Genomic DNA, 15014 nt, shown 5'->3' with positions numbered 1-15014 from the left:
TAGCTCCAAGTACCCTACCCTTAGGAACCCTAATACTAAGGTAGGAAGCCCTACCTATAGAAACCCTAACCGTAGCTCCAAGTGCCCTACCCATAGGAACCCTAACCCTAGCTCCAAGTACCCTACCCTTAGGAACCCTAATACTAAGGTAGGAAGCCCTACCTATAGAAACCCTAACCGTAGCTCCAAGTGCCCTACGATTTTGCTGTACAATTTCTATGAATCAGTCTAGGCCTGTAGCATGCTTGTGAGCAGTTCATTGTATTTGATATCAAAGCTATGATAGTTTTAATTGGATGCATCTGTTACCTGACTGAACATAACTCTTAGGATAAGGTATCTTAGGAATGATAGCTGCTTAAAATGTGCTGTTTCTGTAGAACATTCTTGCTGGTATGTTTGTTCACGAAAATATTCAAGAACCCAGACGGGGTGTGAATACAGCAAATTCAGCTTTTCAGTGAGCAAAAATTTATGTGAATAGTGTCAAAGTATTAACCTAGCTCTAGGTATAACAAGAGCTAGCCAACATTGCCAAGACTGGATGTTTCAGCAGGACTACGGTGCCTTAGCTCCACTGACCGGGGGGAATCAGTTGACAGTCTTTATGAATTAAAGACATCATATGCACTAGAACTTCAAAGAAAAACTTGGAATTCACATATAAAGTTAAGGTCTTCAGTATACCAAGCAAGCCGTGGTGGCTGCCTAAATGCTGGTTGGTTTGTAGCACACAGCAGGACCAAAGACATTTAGCTAAAGAGCCTCAGGCTGCTGAGATAGCCAGTGGTCTATAATCAGATACAGTAACTGGCCAGCAGGCTTTGAAGTTTGCATTCAAGGACCCAGACCTGGAGTGCAAACATCAAAGTCTCCAGAACTGTCATCTCCAGTTATCTAAAAATTCTGGGTGTCCCATGACCCCGAGACAATTATTGTTATTGTGGTGTTATGTAACGCAGTGAACCACTTTATTCCCAAACATGAAAAAAAAAATCATTCTATCTGTAGAAGTGCTAGTCAAACTCCAGAAATCAAGTAAGAACTATCAACCTGTTGCAGATTCCAGCAGATACTACCAACATAATCGGGGTTGGAGCAGGGAACTCCTAAATTCTAATCCCACTTTACCACTAAGTACTATTAGGTTATTGGTTCAACCCCTGTTGTTCTTGTAGTCAATGGGAATGTTCCTGAATAAGCAATCAGGGAAGGCCTCAAAATGTGGTCCATTAATACCAGGCATTCCTGTTAAGTCCTTTGGATTCTGAAATGGATGCTGCTATATGGATATGCAAAGTGTGTGTCTTCTAGGGCCAGATCTGACAGCTATCTGCCCATTATTTTTAGAAGCATTTTGGTTAGACTTACTTTTGGTATATTCTGCAAACCCATCTTTTCCAAGTTCCAGAATCATCCGCTGCTTCCACCTCTTCAGGTAGAATGCCTGGTGCAAAGGCATGGTCTGCTGAAGAACACTAGTAACACTGGGCACCTTGTGCCTTTGTAAACCGATTTTCAGCAGGTGCTTTCGGTCACTGTTTGGAGGCAAAGTTCTTTTACTGGAGTTTATCAGAGGGACCCAATTTTTTGGAAATTTTGCTTCAACACCCTTAACTGGAGACTTAAACTTATTCACTGGTCCGTATATCAGATTATCTTCCTCAAACAATGTTTCTGGTGTCTGAGGGCCGGCTTTGGAAGATGTGACAGAACGGACCAAGTTCATGTATCTTTCTTGGTCAACTTGCTCATAACCATTCTCTTTTTTCTTCTTGCTACAAAGGTAGGAGGAGATACACAGGCACACATATGGGACTTGATTTTTGCAAAAATGTTCTGTCAACAGCATTTTTAGTCTCCCAGATTTTCTGGTTAATAGCTCGATGGATTTCATTCCCAGAAGCAGCATTTATAGATGGTTAAACAGAGTTTTCTTTCTTCCGTTAGGAGCATTCATGACCTTCTATAATTTCCTACTGTAGAAAAAGAATTTCCATGATTTGAAGAGTTACTGCACTTTAGTATCATCAAGCTATCATTTACAAATTAAAGCTGCATAGTATTCATTAGTGCCTTTCGTATCAGCTGAACTCCAACCATTTTGAGTTAAACAATACAGTAATAGTGAGAAATAATAGCAGATGGAAAGATAAAATAAGAGGTATAGACAAGAGGAAAAAATGTTTTCGGATTTGAAATGTGGTGGAGAGATCAAAGAAGGCTGTTGCAAGTGGGAGAAGCTGTAGTGCAGAAGGCTCTTACAGTAGCAAAACTGTAGGAAGGTACAGAGGAGATGGTACTGCATGCAGGGAGAAAGAGACAAGCTACATGGGCTAGACAGAAGCAAGTCCCTGAATTAGAATGAACTGACTAGAGAGGGCAGATGAGCTCTTCGGGAATGGCGTGGATGTGTTTGTTCTCTGTACATGTGAGAAGGCAGCAAGCAGTACTATGTACAGCCTAGAATCTGGAGAGCTGAGACTTGGAGAAGCCTAAGACAAGGGAGATAAACTAAAAATATTTGCAATCTTCAAATACCAGTTTAAGTTCTTTTGGAAAATATGTATTTTAAATTAAAACGTTGGATTTTTTTTCCAAACTGAGAATAAAACAAGTCCTCTTTTTAAGCGAAGACATTTCAGGATACTTCTTCAGTAGAAGCTGCAGACCAAGAGAGTCTAGTTTATAACCTGGTTCTGAAAAGTATGTTGTAGTTGCCATTTTTGGCTCTGACCCTGAGAAGTTGCATTGAAATAAGTGCGTTTCCTAGTATCCTTAAAATGAAACATAGGCACAAGTCCTTGCAGTATTAGGCCCTAAGTTTTCTTCTATTGAAAACTATCCACTTAGCAATCAAAGTTACTTCATTGCATGTTTTGCAAATAAAACATGCAGGCAGTACATATTATAAGCTAACAGGACTGCTTTGTTCTTGAAACACCTCAGTATTTTTCATTTCATTCACTGCATTTCTCAAACACTCCACGCACTGTTCAAACAGTAGGAGTATTAAGAAAAAAAACAACAAAGGTCTTGATCTTACAAGTTATTCTGGACAGGGACATCCCTGTGCTCACACCGAGTCCCGATTAAGTCAATGGGGCTCACAGAATAACTTGCAGGATCTGTGCCCACAAGCACTTATAGCTTAGTAGATGGAGCAATCCTAGTGACAAAGGACCTTATGCAGTTCCAGTTAAGGTGCTTCCCTTACTACCAATTTTTCAAGGGAATTGCTAGTAATTTTAGGATTATATTGTGAACTATAAAAGAGAAAGAAGGGGAAAAAAACCCCCAATACAAGCTGTTCCATCCCAGAATTGTTTGCACTTGTTTGTATAATGTAAGTTAACTCCTCTGGGAAACCATAAGGTATGTAGTGGAAATGAAAAATAAATCATCACTTCTTGGTCAATATAGTTATTGTCTTTTTTTTTTTTTTTTTGGTTTAGAATAAGAACAAGGTACTTTAAAAAGGAAACCTTTCCTACTAAGACATTTTGAATACCAAAATATACAGTTTCCCTATTATTACATTTGTATAGCAGAGAAGTCAGTATTCAAGCTTAAAGGGATGTCAAAATCTTGATCTACTTTAAAAAAAAAATAAATTAAGATTGTGTTGTGTCGTTATGTTTGCCTTGTCCTCTTATATCTGTTTGCTCTTTTCCAGTGTGCAACAATGGGAAATTGACATGAATTTTGCTCTGAGCATCCTGACATTCAGACTCTTGTCAAGTTTAGTTTTCTGTCTGCACACGAGGATAGAACAGTCAGGTGTATGTAGTAGGGAAGGGCAAATCAATCCATTCCAATCATTTTCTTACTAAGACAAGGTGTGCAACTATTGCCAAAATTAGATCATGAGTAGTAACGATGTATATTGGTTTTATGCAATGGGCTAAATTCTGCCCAGTTCAATCTCATTGAAATTAATTGCACAGGTTTTGAGTAAAATCTCAATATCAATTTTCATATTACTTCTCATTTTTACTTGGTGGCAGGCTGTTTCTTTGCCAGTTTTGCTCTTTCTACAATAGGGGCTTTATCCTTTCTTTTTAGCAATACATTTATTCTTTCTGGTAGTCTAAAGAGAAGCCTATACTTTGCATTAAGTACACATCAGTTTCAGTTCTTCTCAGACACAATTTTTAAGTCAGTCCACCTTGGGCTTCTTGTGAGCCTTATATTTCATGTTTGCTATAAATCACTGAACAGAAGCTTAACAAATAGAGAATTGATTAAAACAATCTGTTCTTGCCAATAGGCACTCTTCTTTAATCATGTTGCCCACTCTTCATTTTTAATAGAATTATTTCCCGTCTCTGATTTAGGTCAGTTACCTGTCATAATTTGCTACTTGCTAGACAAAGAATAAGGAGTGATGTTTGTAAATTATGACAGAGGTATACATTCTAAAAATTGTCAAAATTGTGTATGAAATGATGGGAAGTGGTGCGCGTAGCAAATTGATATCTAAAGGTCAGGCTTTGTTACCGGGAGTAAGTTGTTTCAGGGAAGCACTGTCTCCCTACCCAGATTTTTATAATGAAACAACCTGTTCTCCCTTGCTCACACTACCAACTTTAGGGATTAGGGGAAATTTGCAACCCACCTGCTAATATGCCCACTGCCCTCTAGTGGCTGACACACAGAAGAAAGTTGTCTGCCTAATAAAAACTAAAGGACATTCCTGAGTTTTTATGGAGGGGAATACTAAGCTCTGTGCCCTGAATCACATGTTTGTGTGTAAATAACCCATGATCACTTACAAAGGAAAATTAAACTCTGCCTACACTCGCTGTACAGAGACAATGAAAAATAAATATCTAGCCCTACCCCTTCAAATTTGGTGATAAATCCTGATCATGTGCCTCAGAGTTGACATATGCCAAGAAGACTGCTGCCTACTGGATAGCAAATACAAACCACCTATTTCACCTCAGGGGTAACTGCAATGAGCATTACTCAACTTATTTATAACAATAGTATCTAGCTCTGATATTGTACTTCTCATCCATAGGGCTCAAATAGTGTGACCAGATGTCCTGATTTTATAGAGACAGTCCTGATAATAGTGTTATATAGGCGCCTATTACCCCCCACCCCGTCCTGATTTTTCACACTTGCTGTCTAGTCACCCTAGGCTCAAAGTCCTTTATAAAGAATGTCAGTAACACGATCCCCTTTTCACAGATGGGGAAACTGAGGCACAACAAGGCAAAGTTATTTGCCCAAGATCCCTGAGTAGTTCAATCGTCTTCTGAATCCCAGTCCAGTGCTCTAACCACTAGACAACACGTGTTGCCAGTTTTCACTACATTGGGGTGAGAGTCTTCCTTCCTGGATGTTGATTTTAAACAGAGCAAGTTAACATTTCTCTCCGGGGATGTGTGTTGCAATGAAGCAGCCTGGCCTGGTGCCTACAGCCGCAAACTGGGATTGCGGAGAGCTCTGCCACAGGCCTGCGGGGTGGCCATGGCCAAGTCACTTTCCCCGCTCCGTGCCTCAGTTTCCCCATCCATACAATGGGGATGATGGCGCTATCCTCCTTTGCAGAGCGCCGGGAGGTCCAGGGCTGCAGAGCACTGGAAGCCTCCATCCCTGAGGGGAGCTCGGTCTCCACGCGGCTTGGGGCAGCCCCCCCAGCCGGCGGTAGCAGCGGGAGACTGTTGTCCCACTGGGGACCTGGCCATAGGGGGACACGGCTCTCGCTAGGCTCGTCGCCCTTACCCAGCTCCCCATCCGAGCGCCCTCTCTTCAGCCGTTAGTACCGTTACCTCCACTCGCTCAGCGCCCGGCCCGCCACTACCTTCCCGCCAGAACAGCGCGCCGCCTCTCGGGATTTGTAGTTCTCTGCTCCCTTCCCTCAGCCTACAGACTGTACAGCTCCCGGATCTAGAGAACTACAACAGCCACAATGCATTTCGCCTCCCCCCCACGGCGCTGAGCTTGGCGTTTGAGATTTACGTCAGCGGGAGGCTACGGTTGTGAAAGGAGGGGCAGTGTGAACACGTGACGGAGACGGGTTTCTCCGCTGCCCTCTGACCTGAGGGCAGGGTCCCCAAGCGTACGTGCCCAGCCATGCTTTCCCGCCCGGATCCAAAATGGCCTCCCAAAGCCAGGCGAGTGCTCCCCCTTCTGGGAAAGGCTTTTGGATCTCTATGGTGGCCGCCCGCGTGCTGCCGGGAAGGTGGGGGAGGCGCTGAGGAGGCGGTGCCCGGCCCCGCTCGCGTGGGTCAGGTGGCCTGAGCCTATATGAGCCGCCGCGGGCGCTGAGGGAAGGGGTGGCTGTGGGCAAGGAGCGGCGGGCGTTATGGCTGCGCTGCCCGAGGAGGTAGAGGAGAAGAGGCAGGTACGAGGGGGGCCTCGTGTTGCTGTAGGGCGCCCTGGGGGCTGAGACCCCCCACGCCCCCGCTTCAGGCTGCTTCCCCCTTCCTGGGGGGGCGGGTCCAGGCTCCCTCTCCCTTCGGGCTGCTTCCCCCTTCCTGGAGGGGTTGTGACCCCCCCCCCCGACTCCCTCTCCCTTGGGGCCGCTTCCCCCCTTGGGCTGGATGGCAGAGCCTCATACTGGGGGGTTGGTTACTCTTCCCAGTGGGGCTGTGACCCCCAACATCTGCCTTCCTTGCCAAGGAGCAGTTGGCTGAGCCACCCCTGCTGGGGGGTGATTCCCCTCCACTGGTGGGGCTGGCTCCCTGCCTGTCCTGGAGCCCCTTCCCCTTGGCTGGGCTCTGCCTAGGGGTAGATCTGTTGTTTGCCTCCTCCTTGTGTTGTGCCCTTTGCCCTGTCCATGTCTTCACTCCCTGCTGTGCTGCTGACTGGCCCTGCTTTAAATTCCCCTGGAGTGTGTGTCTTGGCTCTACTGGTGCTGTAACTAACACACCGTGGCCCCTCCCTAGGGCACAGTAATGACTGACTCTAGGCACTTGAGACCTGTGGAGGCAGTACAGGTCTGTTGCATCTTACGCTGGGCTTATGTTCTGTAGTCAGCGTGTAAAGCAAAAATCGCATATTGTCAAAATTACATTGAGTTATTGGTGGGTGGAATTGCCTGCACTACAGGTACAGTATTAAAATTGTTGTGTTCCTCTCTTTTTTTGTTGTTTTTGCTGACTGCTTAAAGCTGAAACCATGCATGTAAGGTGTGACAGACCTGTACAGAATAACTGTCCTGGAACTGCTGAGTTATTTTGGTTTCTGTGAAAGCTGAAAACCAAAATGCCTTAAACAAATGCTCCCTGTACTCTAGGATTTTGTATTTATGCAGTAGGGAGGAACAGGCAACTTCAGCTTAATACCCACAGCTCCAATGAAGTACTAAGGGAGTGCTTAAGGGCATGAAAACAGCATATGATTTAAGCCAAATATCTGACCTGTGGGCAGGTTCTGGCCTCTCTGTCTATGTGTGTGGCTGACTTGGTCTATCTAGCCTTCATGGTTGCAAAGAAAGCTTTGATCACATTTGGAAAGTGTAACTGATGTTCTGTGGTCTTCCCAAGTCTGCAGGCAGCTGAAGTAATGACGCAGAGGGGTGAATTTCTACCAGCCCCCATTAAGCTTCAGAGTTCAAACCCAAAGAGTTTGTGTTAGCACTGTTTAACTGCTGATCATTTTAACAGACTGATTGAGGGATAGGGTGTTAGTGAAGCTTGCAAGGAGGTTGGGGGAAAATGTGAGTTGCAGCAGGGGAGAAAGGAGGTGATGCACAAACTTAGGGAAAAGAAAGAGAGGAGGCTGGGGAAGCAAGAGAAACACAGGGCAGAAACAGCAGTGGTCTTAAAAGGGAGCAAAATGTCATAATAAACTATATTGAATGTTTCATGGAAGTACTGAACAAATAACTGAAAATTCTGATAATGCATATAAACTGCTGGTGCTCAAACAAGATTGCTTCAGTCTCTTCTGGAGTCAGTTTCAGACAGCTGATCTTCTTTCATGATCCAGAGTCATGCTATTTGTGAAGCAGCCATGATTTCTAGATGAAACACAGGCTGTATGTCCTTAATCACAGTCCATGTTGATAGTTTTCTTTTAATGGTTGTATCCTGATACCCTGAAGCAGTGAGCCCTAAGGGACTTATGTTAGAGCTCTTGTGGGAGGACAGGATGCTCACCATCATCCTGGATATGACTGGCATTAGCTTAGTGTGGTATCTGCTGGGACAGGCAGACTTCTAACAGTGTTGTGACAATTCAAATTAACTTTAAAACAGAAACATATAGAGTTATACTTATCTGGCACACCCCACCATGACTCAGAGCCCACTTTACACTTTCTTTAGCTAACACCAATTTGTGTTAGCTTGTCTAATACCTTGGGGAAAATGGCATATGAATGTCCATTTATAGCAGTAAACTGCCCTAGCATTGAACAAGCCCCTTGGCTGGCTGTACAAAATGTAAACTTTTGTGTTTGTGGTGGCTTTTAATCTGAGTGTTTCCTATGAAAATTGCCATGCTTGCTATACTTCTAGTGCACACTGGACAATGTAGCGGTCTTGCCCTTAGATCAGACCACCATCACTAGTTTGGCGGGCGGGGGAGATGAGAGGGGACAGTTAAATGTCTGAAGCAGTGTCTCCTGTTGGAGTCATAGAAATTTTCCTCTGGAAGAGAGTGGCTTTTAAGGGGCACCTTACATTTAAATACTCCAGTCAAAATGAGGAAAACTAAACCTGCACATATTTTTGTAATACACTTCAAAGCAACCATGAAATCTCACTTGGCTTCCCTTGTTACTTGGTTCTGAAATGCCACATTCTGTCTAGAACATGTAGAGGAAAGCAGAAGCTAAATACCTTCTCAGAAGCTCTTTCAGTACACTGAGATTATCAGCATGGACAAAAAAGGTGCTTTCTTCATCTATTAGCTCAATGGATTTGTCTTAAAACGACTAGAAAGCCTTCTCTGCATCAGTGTTGACAAGGCCCCTTTCAGCTGTGTTGTGGGGAGGACAGAGTTCTTATTCCTGGCCCACAGGCCATAAACTTAAAATTACAGTACCTCCCAGCTGTCAGTCTGTGATGGAGTTTCCCCTGGGGTCTTTGAGAGACTTGCATGAAGATCAAGGGCAAACAGAACATGGTCTCACTGTAGTAACTAAACTTCTTTCGCTGCTGCTTGCTTCAGTATTTCATCTAGAAGTAGCATCATGTAGTCAGAAAACTGGCTCCCTTTTAGGACCACAGATGTTCCTACTCCCTCTGTCTTCCCTCAGTTTCTGTCTTTGTGGATTTCACTTCTGGTCTCTGCCCCCAATCTGTTGAAACCTGTAATTAAATGGTTATGCTGGCATTAAAGTGGCATTAATATCCCAGTGCACTTAGTGACTGAAATGCTGCTTCCCACTGTTTCAAGCTGTTGGCAGGGCCAGGGAGGCAACTGTGCTGATAATGCTTGTGTAACCTTCCAGTTGTGACTCAAGGATTAGGTAAGTACTGTAAACAAAAGCTTAGATTCTGCTTGTTCTTGAATGTTTTTGGGCCCTAAATATTAATGGGTGTCTGACCTCTGTTTCATAAGTTAAGCTTCTTGGTGGGAACTGAGACTGTGTTTATCCTGTGATGGAAGGGGATGGAGGGTGTGAGCAGGATAGGCTGGAGGTGGGAAAGGACTGGGAGGAGTGGTGTGCTGGTCTAACTTGGGGAAAGCGAAGGGAAAGGATAGAGATGACCATTAGGAGTTAAGTAAACTGGTTTAAAAACTCAAGTTATTAAAATCCAGAAGATGTCTAGAGTTGGCGAAAGTTGGAGTAAGTGGCCTCTCCAGCAACTGAAGTCTGTCATCCAGAAGAGACATCAAACCTGCCTCTTCCTTTAGACTCCTGGTTTCAAGGAGGCTGAGGATGAAGTGATCATTTGCCCAGGGTGACTAAGGCCAGGGCTACACTAAAAATTAAATTGACTCAGTTCAGTTGCTAAAGGATGTGAAAAATCCACACCTGAGTGACATAGTTAAGCTAACCTAAACCCGTATATAGATGTCATTTGGGTGACAGAAGAATTCTTCCAGCAGCCTACCTCTGTTCCCAAGGAGGTGGATTAACTACAGCGATGGGAGATCCATTGCTGTAGTGAGTGTTCATGCTGAAGCATTACAGCTGCAGTGATTTAAGTATAGATCTAGCTTACGACATGGTTTCTGGGAAGCCTCCCATCAACTTCTGCAGAACCTCGGCTTTCTTTAAGAGTTTAGCTCTTACGGTTGCAAAAGACTGTCCTAAATAAACCGGTGCTGTGCATCTATCAGTTAGCTGCTGCAGACTGTAAACTGGTCAGTCTTGTCATTGCTGCTACCCAGCTGTGAAACCTGACAGTTGGTCTGCTGCTTGAAAAAGCTTGGCGCAACAGCCTAGACAAGTAGTGGAGTTATTTACTGGGGAAGAAGATCCCAAAACAGATACTCCCCTCAACAGCTAGAAAGCTGAGGGAGTGGTAGAGTAGTGGACAGCACTGCCAACCTTCATAGCAGTCAGGAAGATCTGGAAGAGGGTGGAGATTGGGGAACGGGAGAAAAGTGTTCCTTTCCCCAGGAGTTGGGATGGCAAGAGGCTGATATACCAATCCCCAGGCAAGGTCCAGGTGCAACAAACTGGTAAGAATTCTTACTAGCTTTTTCCAGTAGCTGAGAGAAAGTTGGCTTTTTCCAGACAGTGCCTGCTGCCACCCAACTTTACATTGGATCTGTGATATCAAGTGGCTAACAATTTCCAAGACCCATGTGAGGATGGATCTCTGGGATAGGCGTACATTTGCCCACTCTCACAGCACACTTTTCAAAGCAGAAGAAAGGAGCAGAAAAAGTAGAAAACACATGGAAAGGAGGAGGGGTGTGTGCCAGGGGGTGGGGGGAAAGGAGTAGAATAAAGAGAACAGGAAATGGAATGCAAAGGACAGCATGATCTATTAGAGGAAGGAAAAGATACAGTACTTTAATAGTAACTATTCAGTCAACTCACTTACTTGACAGACTTCACCAGCACTTACAGACTTATCTGATGAATACTGTCCTATAATGCTCAAACAGCCTTATAGCTGGTCAGATGTTAGAACAGGAATATATTTAGCAAGTACCAGTGAAACTGATTGACCAGCAGAATAGAATCAGTCCTAATAGTATGTTGCATTTCTAAATAAGCCCTAAATAGAAGGCAAGGGATGCTACATGACCAGACAGTTACTGTATTGCTTAAATCAGGGGTTCTCAGCCACTTTCTTTCTGAGGTCCCCCCAACACGCTATTAAACTCCATGCACTACCTGTGACACAACTGTTTTTCTGCATATAAAAGCCAGGGCTGGCATTGGAAGGTAGCAATTGCCTGAGACCCCATGCCACAGGTGGCTCAGCAAAGCTAAGTTGCTTAGGTTTTAGCTTCCGTTAGATCTGGTGCGGTTTGGGGCTTGTCGCTTCAGCTTTCTGCCATGGGCCCCAGTGAGTCTGTCAGCCCTGCTTGGCAGGCCCCTTGAAACCTGCTTGCATCCCCTCAGGGTCCCCGGACCCCTGTTGAGAACTGCTGGCCTAAATTACAGGGGATAGTACTTGAGCAGTAGTGTGGTGGTGTAGGTGTGATAGTCATAGGTATTAGCAGGCTTAGTCCTTGGGCAAGTAGCTTTTTGGGTACGCTGTAATGCCCTAGCTGCTCTTAGGTGAAGAAGTTAACCTTTCGAGGACAAGTGGATTGACTCCAGTTCCCTGATGCCCTGGGTTGATACTAGTGGAGGAGGTGAGTGGCAAGTGTCAGAAGGAAAGTGACTGGGTGCTCAGATAGTTCTAGCAGGAGCCATCACTGTACTAACAGTCCAAGAGTAGTGCTGCTCCTGGAGACTGAAGAGTTGCTTCCTTCTCATGGTGGCGGGTGCTGCTGCTAGGACTTTTCTGGGGGAAATGAGTTTTCTTAAATTCTGCTCCACCTGTAGAGAGCAGTGCTGGTAGATGAGGCTACTGGGACCTGTTGCTGAGAGGAAGGGTGGGCAGGTAAGCCCTACTCAACAGCTTTCTCCCTGCTTGGTGTTGGCTGCATCACATTTTCATGTGCAATGGAAGGGAGCTTCGTAGTATGGACCAGTTGTTATAAGGCCCAAACCCTAGGACCTGAGTTTGACTGACTGTAGTAATGCTTGAGTTGGGCTCTACCTGAAGTCTGGCTGTCATAGCTGATTGGGCAGTTCCTGACACAGTCTCTGAGTTGGAGAACTGCACCACTGAAACACACGTACATCATTTGTACCAGTTCATCATCCATGCGCAGCATCTCTGCAAAAATCTGCAGGGTTTAGGGATTGTTGCACTATTGGACAACTCCTAGCATAGCTGGAGCAGATCCATAACCTCTATGGTATGTCTGGTTGGACACTTACGGTAGTCAAGACTCTTATTGCTTAGTGGTTCTGTCCTGCATGCAGATTTGCCCATGCATTGTAAGCCGAGGTTACACGATGCTATACCCTCAACCATCAGTGCCGACAACAGGATGGAGAGTCTCAAACCTCCACCTGAACTGCTGTGAAATGAGACTGGGGCCTGTTCTGTTGCTGTTAAATCAGTTCTATACGTTGGAGGGCTGTGAGTTTTACTTAATCTCAGGGTGGATTCAATTTAACTCAGTTTGATTTAAATCACTAGTCAGAAACTCAATTTAATCGTTTTCTACATAAAAGTGCATTCTGTTGGTGTTATAACCTTAATGCATCTTCACAACTCAGAGATAGATGTAGGTTTCATTTTTAGAAGGTGCACACTATGCATTTGTAAACAGTGATTCTGAGAACTCTTCAGATTAGTTTTTACATCTATATCAGAAAAATGAATTGTTTGGTTATTTCAGTTACCAAAGGTAATTGAAGCAGATAGTTCACCTCTCAGTGACTTCATAAATATCTCTAATTCAACAGGCTAATATTTGGATGATTTTCTTGCCATGCTGTATTAGGAGGCAAACATCACCAGACATTTAAATTGTTTTAATTAAGTAAAACAACAACGTTGTATATTCAACAGCAAACATATGTTAAAAAACAAGCATCTATCCCTTGCTTCTCACACTTATCTCCAGACTTCTTCTCCTTGTCCAGATCTATTCCGCCCCAACAATCTTCTATTCATTGAACTTTTTGAAACTCTACACTTTTAGAGAGAGGTGAGGGATTGACTCTTTGTGTGCACAAATTTGCAGAGGGACAATAGGGTTGAGATCTGTTTCTCACCTACATATTAATTTTAAAACATTTTTGCTGTTAACAAGCATGTTACCTCTGGAGACACACATACGCAGTCTGAGAACTGCAAAACTAAGCATCTCTGATATCTTTCAGACTGAGCACAGAGTCTCAGTGGGTAGATAGAAAGATTAACCTAAATAATCTATACAGAAGCCCCTGGAACCCCATAAAATTGGGGTCCCTAATCCATGAACTATTGGAACTCATTTACAAAACTTTTCTTAAACATTACATGAATATATTGTCTCAAACTATAGAATTTATAATATATATAATCAAAGATATATCATGGATTTTTTTTATGTATATATAATATCTTTGAGCGGTAGTTTTAATTAAGATACATTATCTTTAGAAAGGTTTTTATCAAAAAATCAAATTTAAATAAATTCCCTTTTTAAAAAATTTTTTTTCTTCACTCTGCTTAACCTCACTGGCTGGGAGCATTAGTATAGGCTGGCTGCCATCATTCTGCCATGTCGTTCAACCTGAACCACCGGTAGCCCATCACTAACCCTACCTCCTCTAGTGCTAGCATCAGTGGAATTACAATAGTGGGATATCGTCAGAACGACGTGGGCACAGCCCTTCTGACTTCTCTTGGAGAACAATCTGGATCTGTAGTAACACTGGTGAGGGTTTGCCCTTCAGTCCAGTCACCTCACTCAGGTGCTTTACAGATAAGGCTAAGAGCTTTTGAGCCCCAGACCAAGCCCAACTGTCTACACAGCAATTTTCAGCCTCATGAGCCAGAGTCAGCTGATGTGGGCCAGTCATGGCTGTGCTGTGAGTCTTTTATCTCTGTGTAGACCAGTGGTTCTCAAACGTTTGTGCTGGTGACCCCTTTCACATAGCAAGCCTCTGAGCGTGACCTCCTCCCTTATCAACTAGAAACACTTTTTTTAATATATATATTTAACACCATTATAAATGCTGGAGGCAAAGCAGGGTTGGGGGGGAGGCTGACTCCTTGCAACCCCCCCGAGGGGTGCCGACCCCCAGGTTGAGAACCCCTGGTGTCGACATACCCTCAGTTTCTTTGCTTAAAGTACAGATTCATGTAATTGCAACTCTAAGCTTCCACAGATTAAAATCTGTAATGGGAAATGCAGCTAAGGTATTAATAGCAACACTAATGGGCATTGCACATATGTAGTGCATGGTCCTGTTTTTCTGGTTAAATGTCTCACTTAATATGCCTCACTGCTTATAAAACATATTAAAATTTCAGGACTGATGTGGCAAAGCTACTGTTGCTTTTGGAACTAACTTTTGCGTGTCCTGACATGATTCCAATTGCACAACTATTTACAATATTACATAACCTTCTGTTTCTTTGGACTGTATAGCTTCTAGTCCAGGGGTCGACAACCTTTCAGAAGTGATGTGCTGAGTCTTCATCAATTTATTCACTCTAATTTAAGGTTTCGCGTGCCAGTAATACATATTAACGTTTTTAAACGGTCTCATTCTATAAGTCTATAATAACTAAACTATTGTATGTAAAGTAAATAAGGTTTTAAAAATGTTTTTAAGAAGCTTCATTTAAAATTAAATTAAAATGCAGAGCCCCCCATACTGGTGGCCAGGACCCAGGCAGTGTGAGTGCCAGTGAAATCAGCTTGCATGCCGCCTTCAGCACACGTGCCATAGGTTGCCTACCCCTGTACTAGTAAAAGAAGGTTTGAGTACATGTTTTTCTAGTAAAACTAAAAAGAAATCGGGAACTGGATGCATAGTGTTTGAAGCATGCAGCACAGCTTTACTTCTGAATTATTTATATTAGTATCTG

The 15014-nt window shown here is 43.7% G+C and overlaps 2 protein-coding genes across 4 annotated transcripts in view; one reads left to right on the top strand and one right to left on the bottom strand.

The window, feature by feature from the left end:
- The window catches only part of MGME1 (mitochondrial genome maintenance exonuclease 1), a 13275-nt gene extending 7424 nt beyond the window's left edge, over positions 1–5851 (bottom strand). Inside the window, exons 1-2 of one of the 2 annotated variants that reach the window (XM_032795875.2) lie at positions 5784–5851; positions 1372–1979 (exon numbers count right to left, since the gene is read on the bottom strand). In XM_032795875.2, the coding sequence (XP_032651766.1) occupies positions 1372–1912 (541 nt within the window). In that variant the 5' untranslated portion in view covers positions 1913–1979; positions 5784–5851. Of the gene's footprint in view, positions 1–1371; positions 1980–5736 lie in introns of both variants that reach the window. The other variant, XM_032795874.2, reaches the window with a different exon arrangement.
- Positions 5852–6052: 201 nt separating this feature from the next.
- The window catches only part of SNX5 (sorting nexin 5), a 35225-nt gene continuing 26263 nt past the window's right edge, over positions 6053–15014 (top strand). Inside the window, exon 1 of one of the 2 annotated variants that reach the window (XM_032795873.2) lies at positions 6053–6128. In XM_032795873.2, the coding sequence (XP_032651764.1) occupies positions 6111–6128 (18 nt within the window). In that variant the 5' untranslated portion in view covers positions 6053–6110. Of the gene's footprint in view, positions 6129–6210; positions 6359–15014 lie in introns of those variants that run through there. The other variant, XM_032795872.2, reaches the window with a different exon arrangement.

This window comes from Chelonoidis abingdonii, chromosome 3 (assembly GCF_003597395.2).
Source record: "Chelonoidis abingdonii isolate Lonesome George chromosome 3, CheloAbing_2.0, whole genome shotgun sequence".
Taxonomy (NCBI): Eukaryota; Metazoa; Chordata; order Testudines; family Testudinidae; genus Chelonoidis; species Chelonoidis abingdonii.
This window is presented reverse-complemented; position numbering and strand designations above follow the sequence as displayed.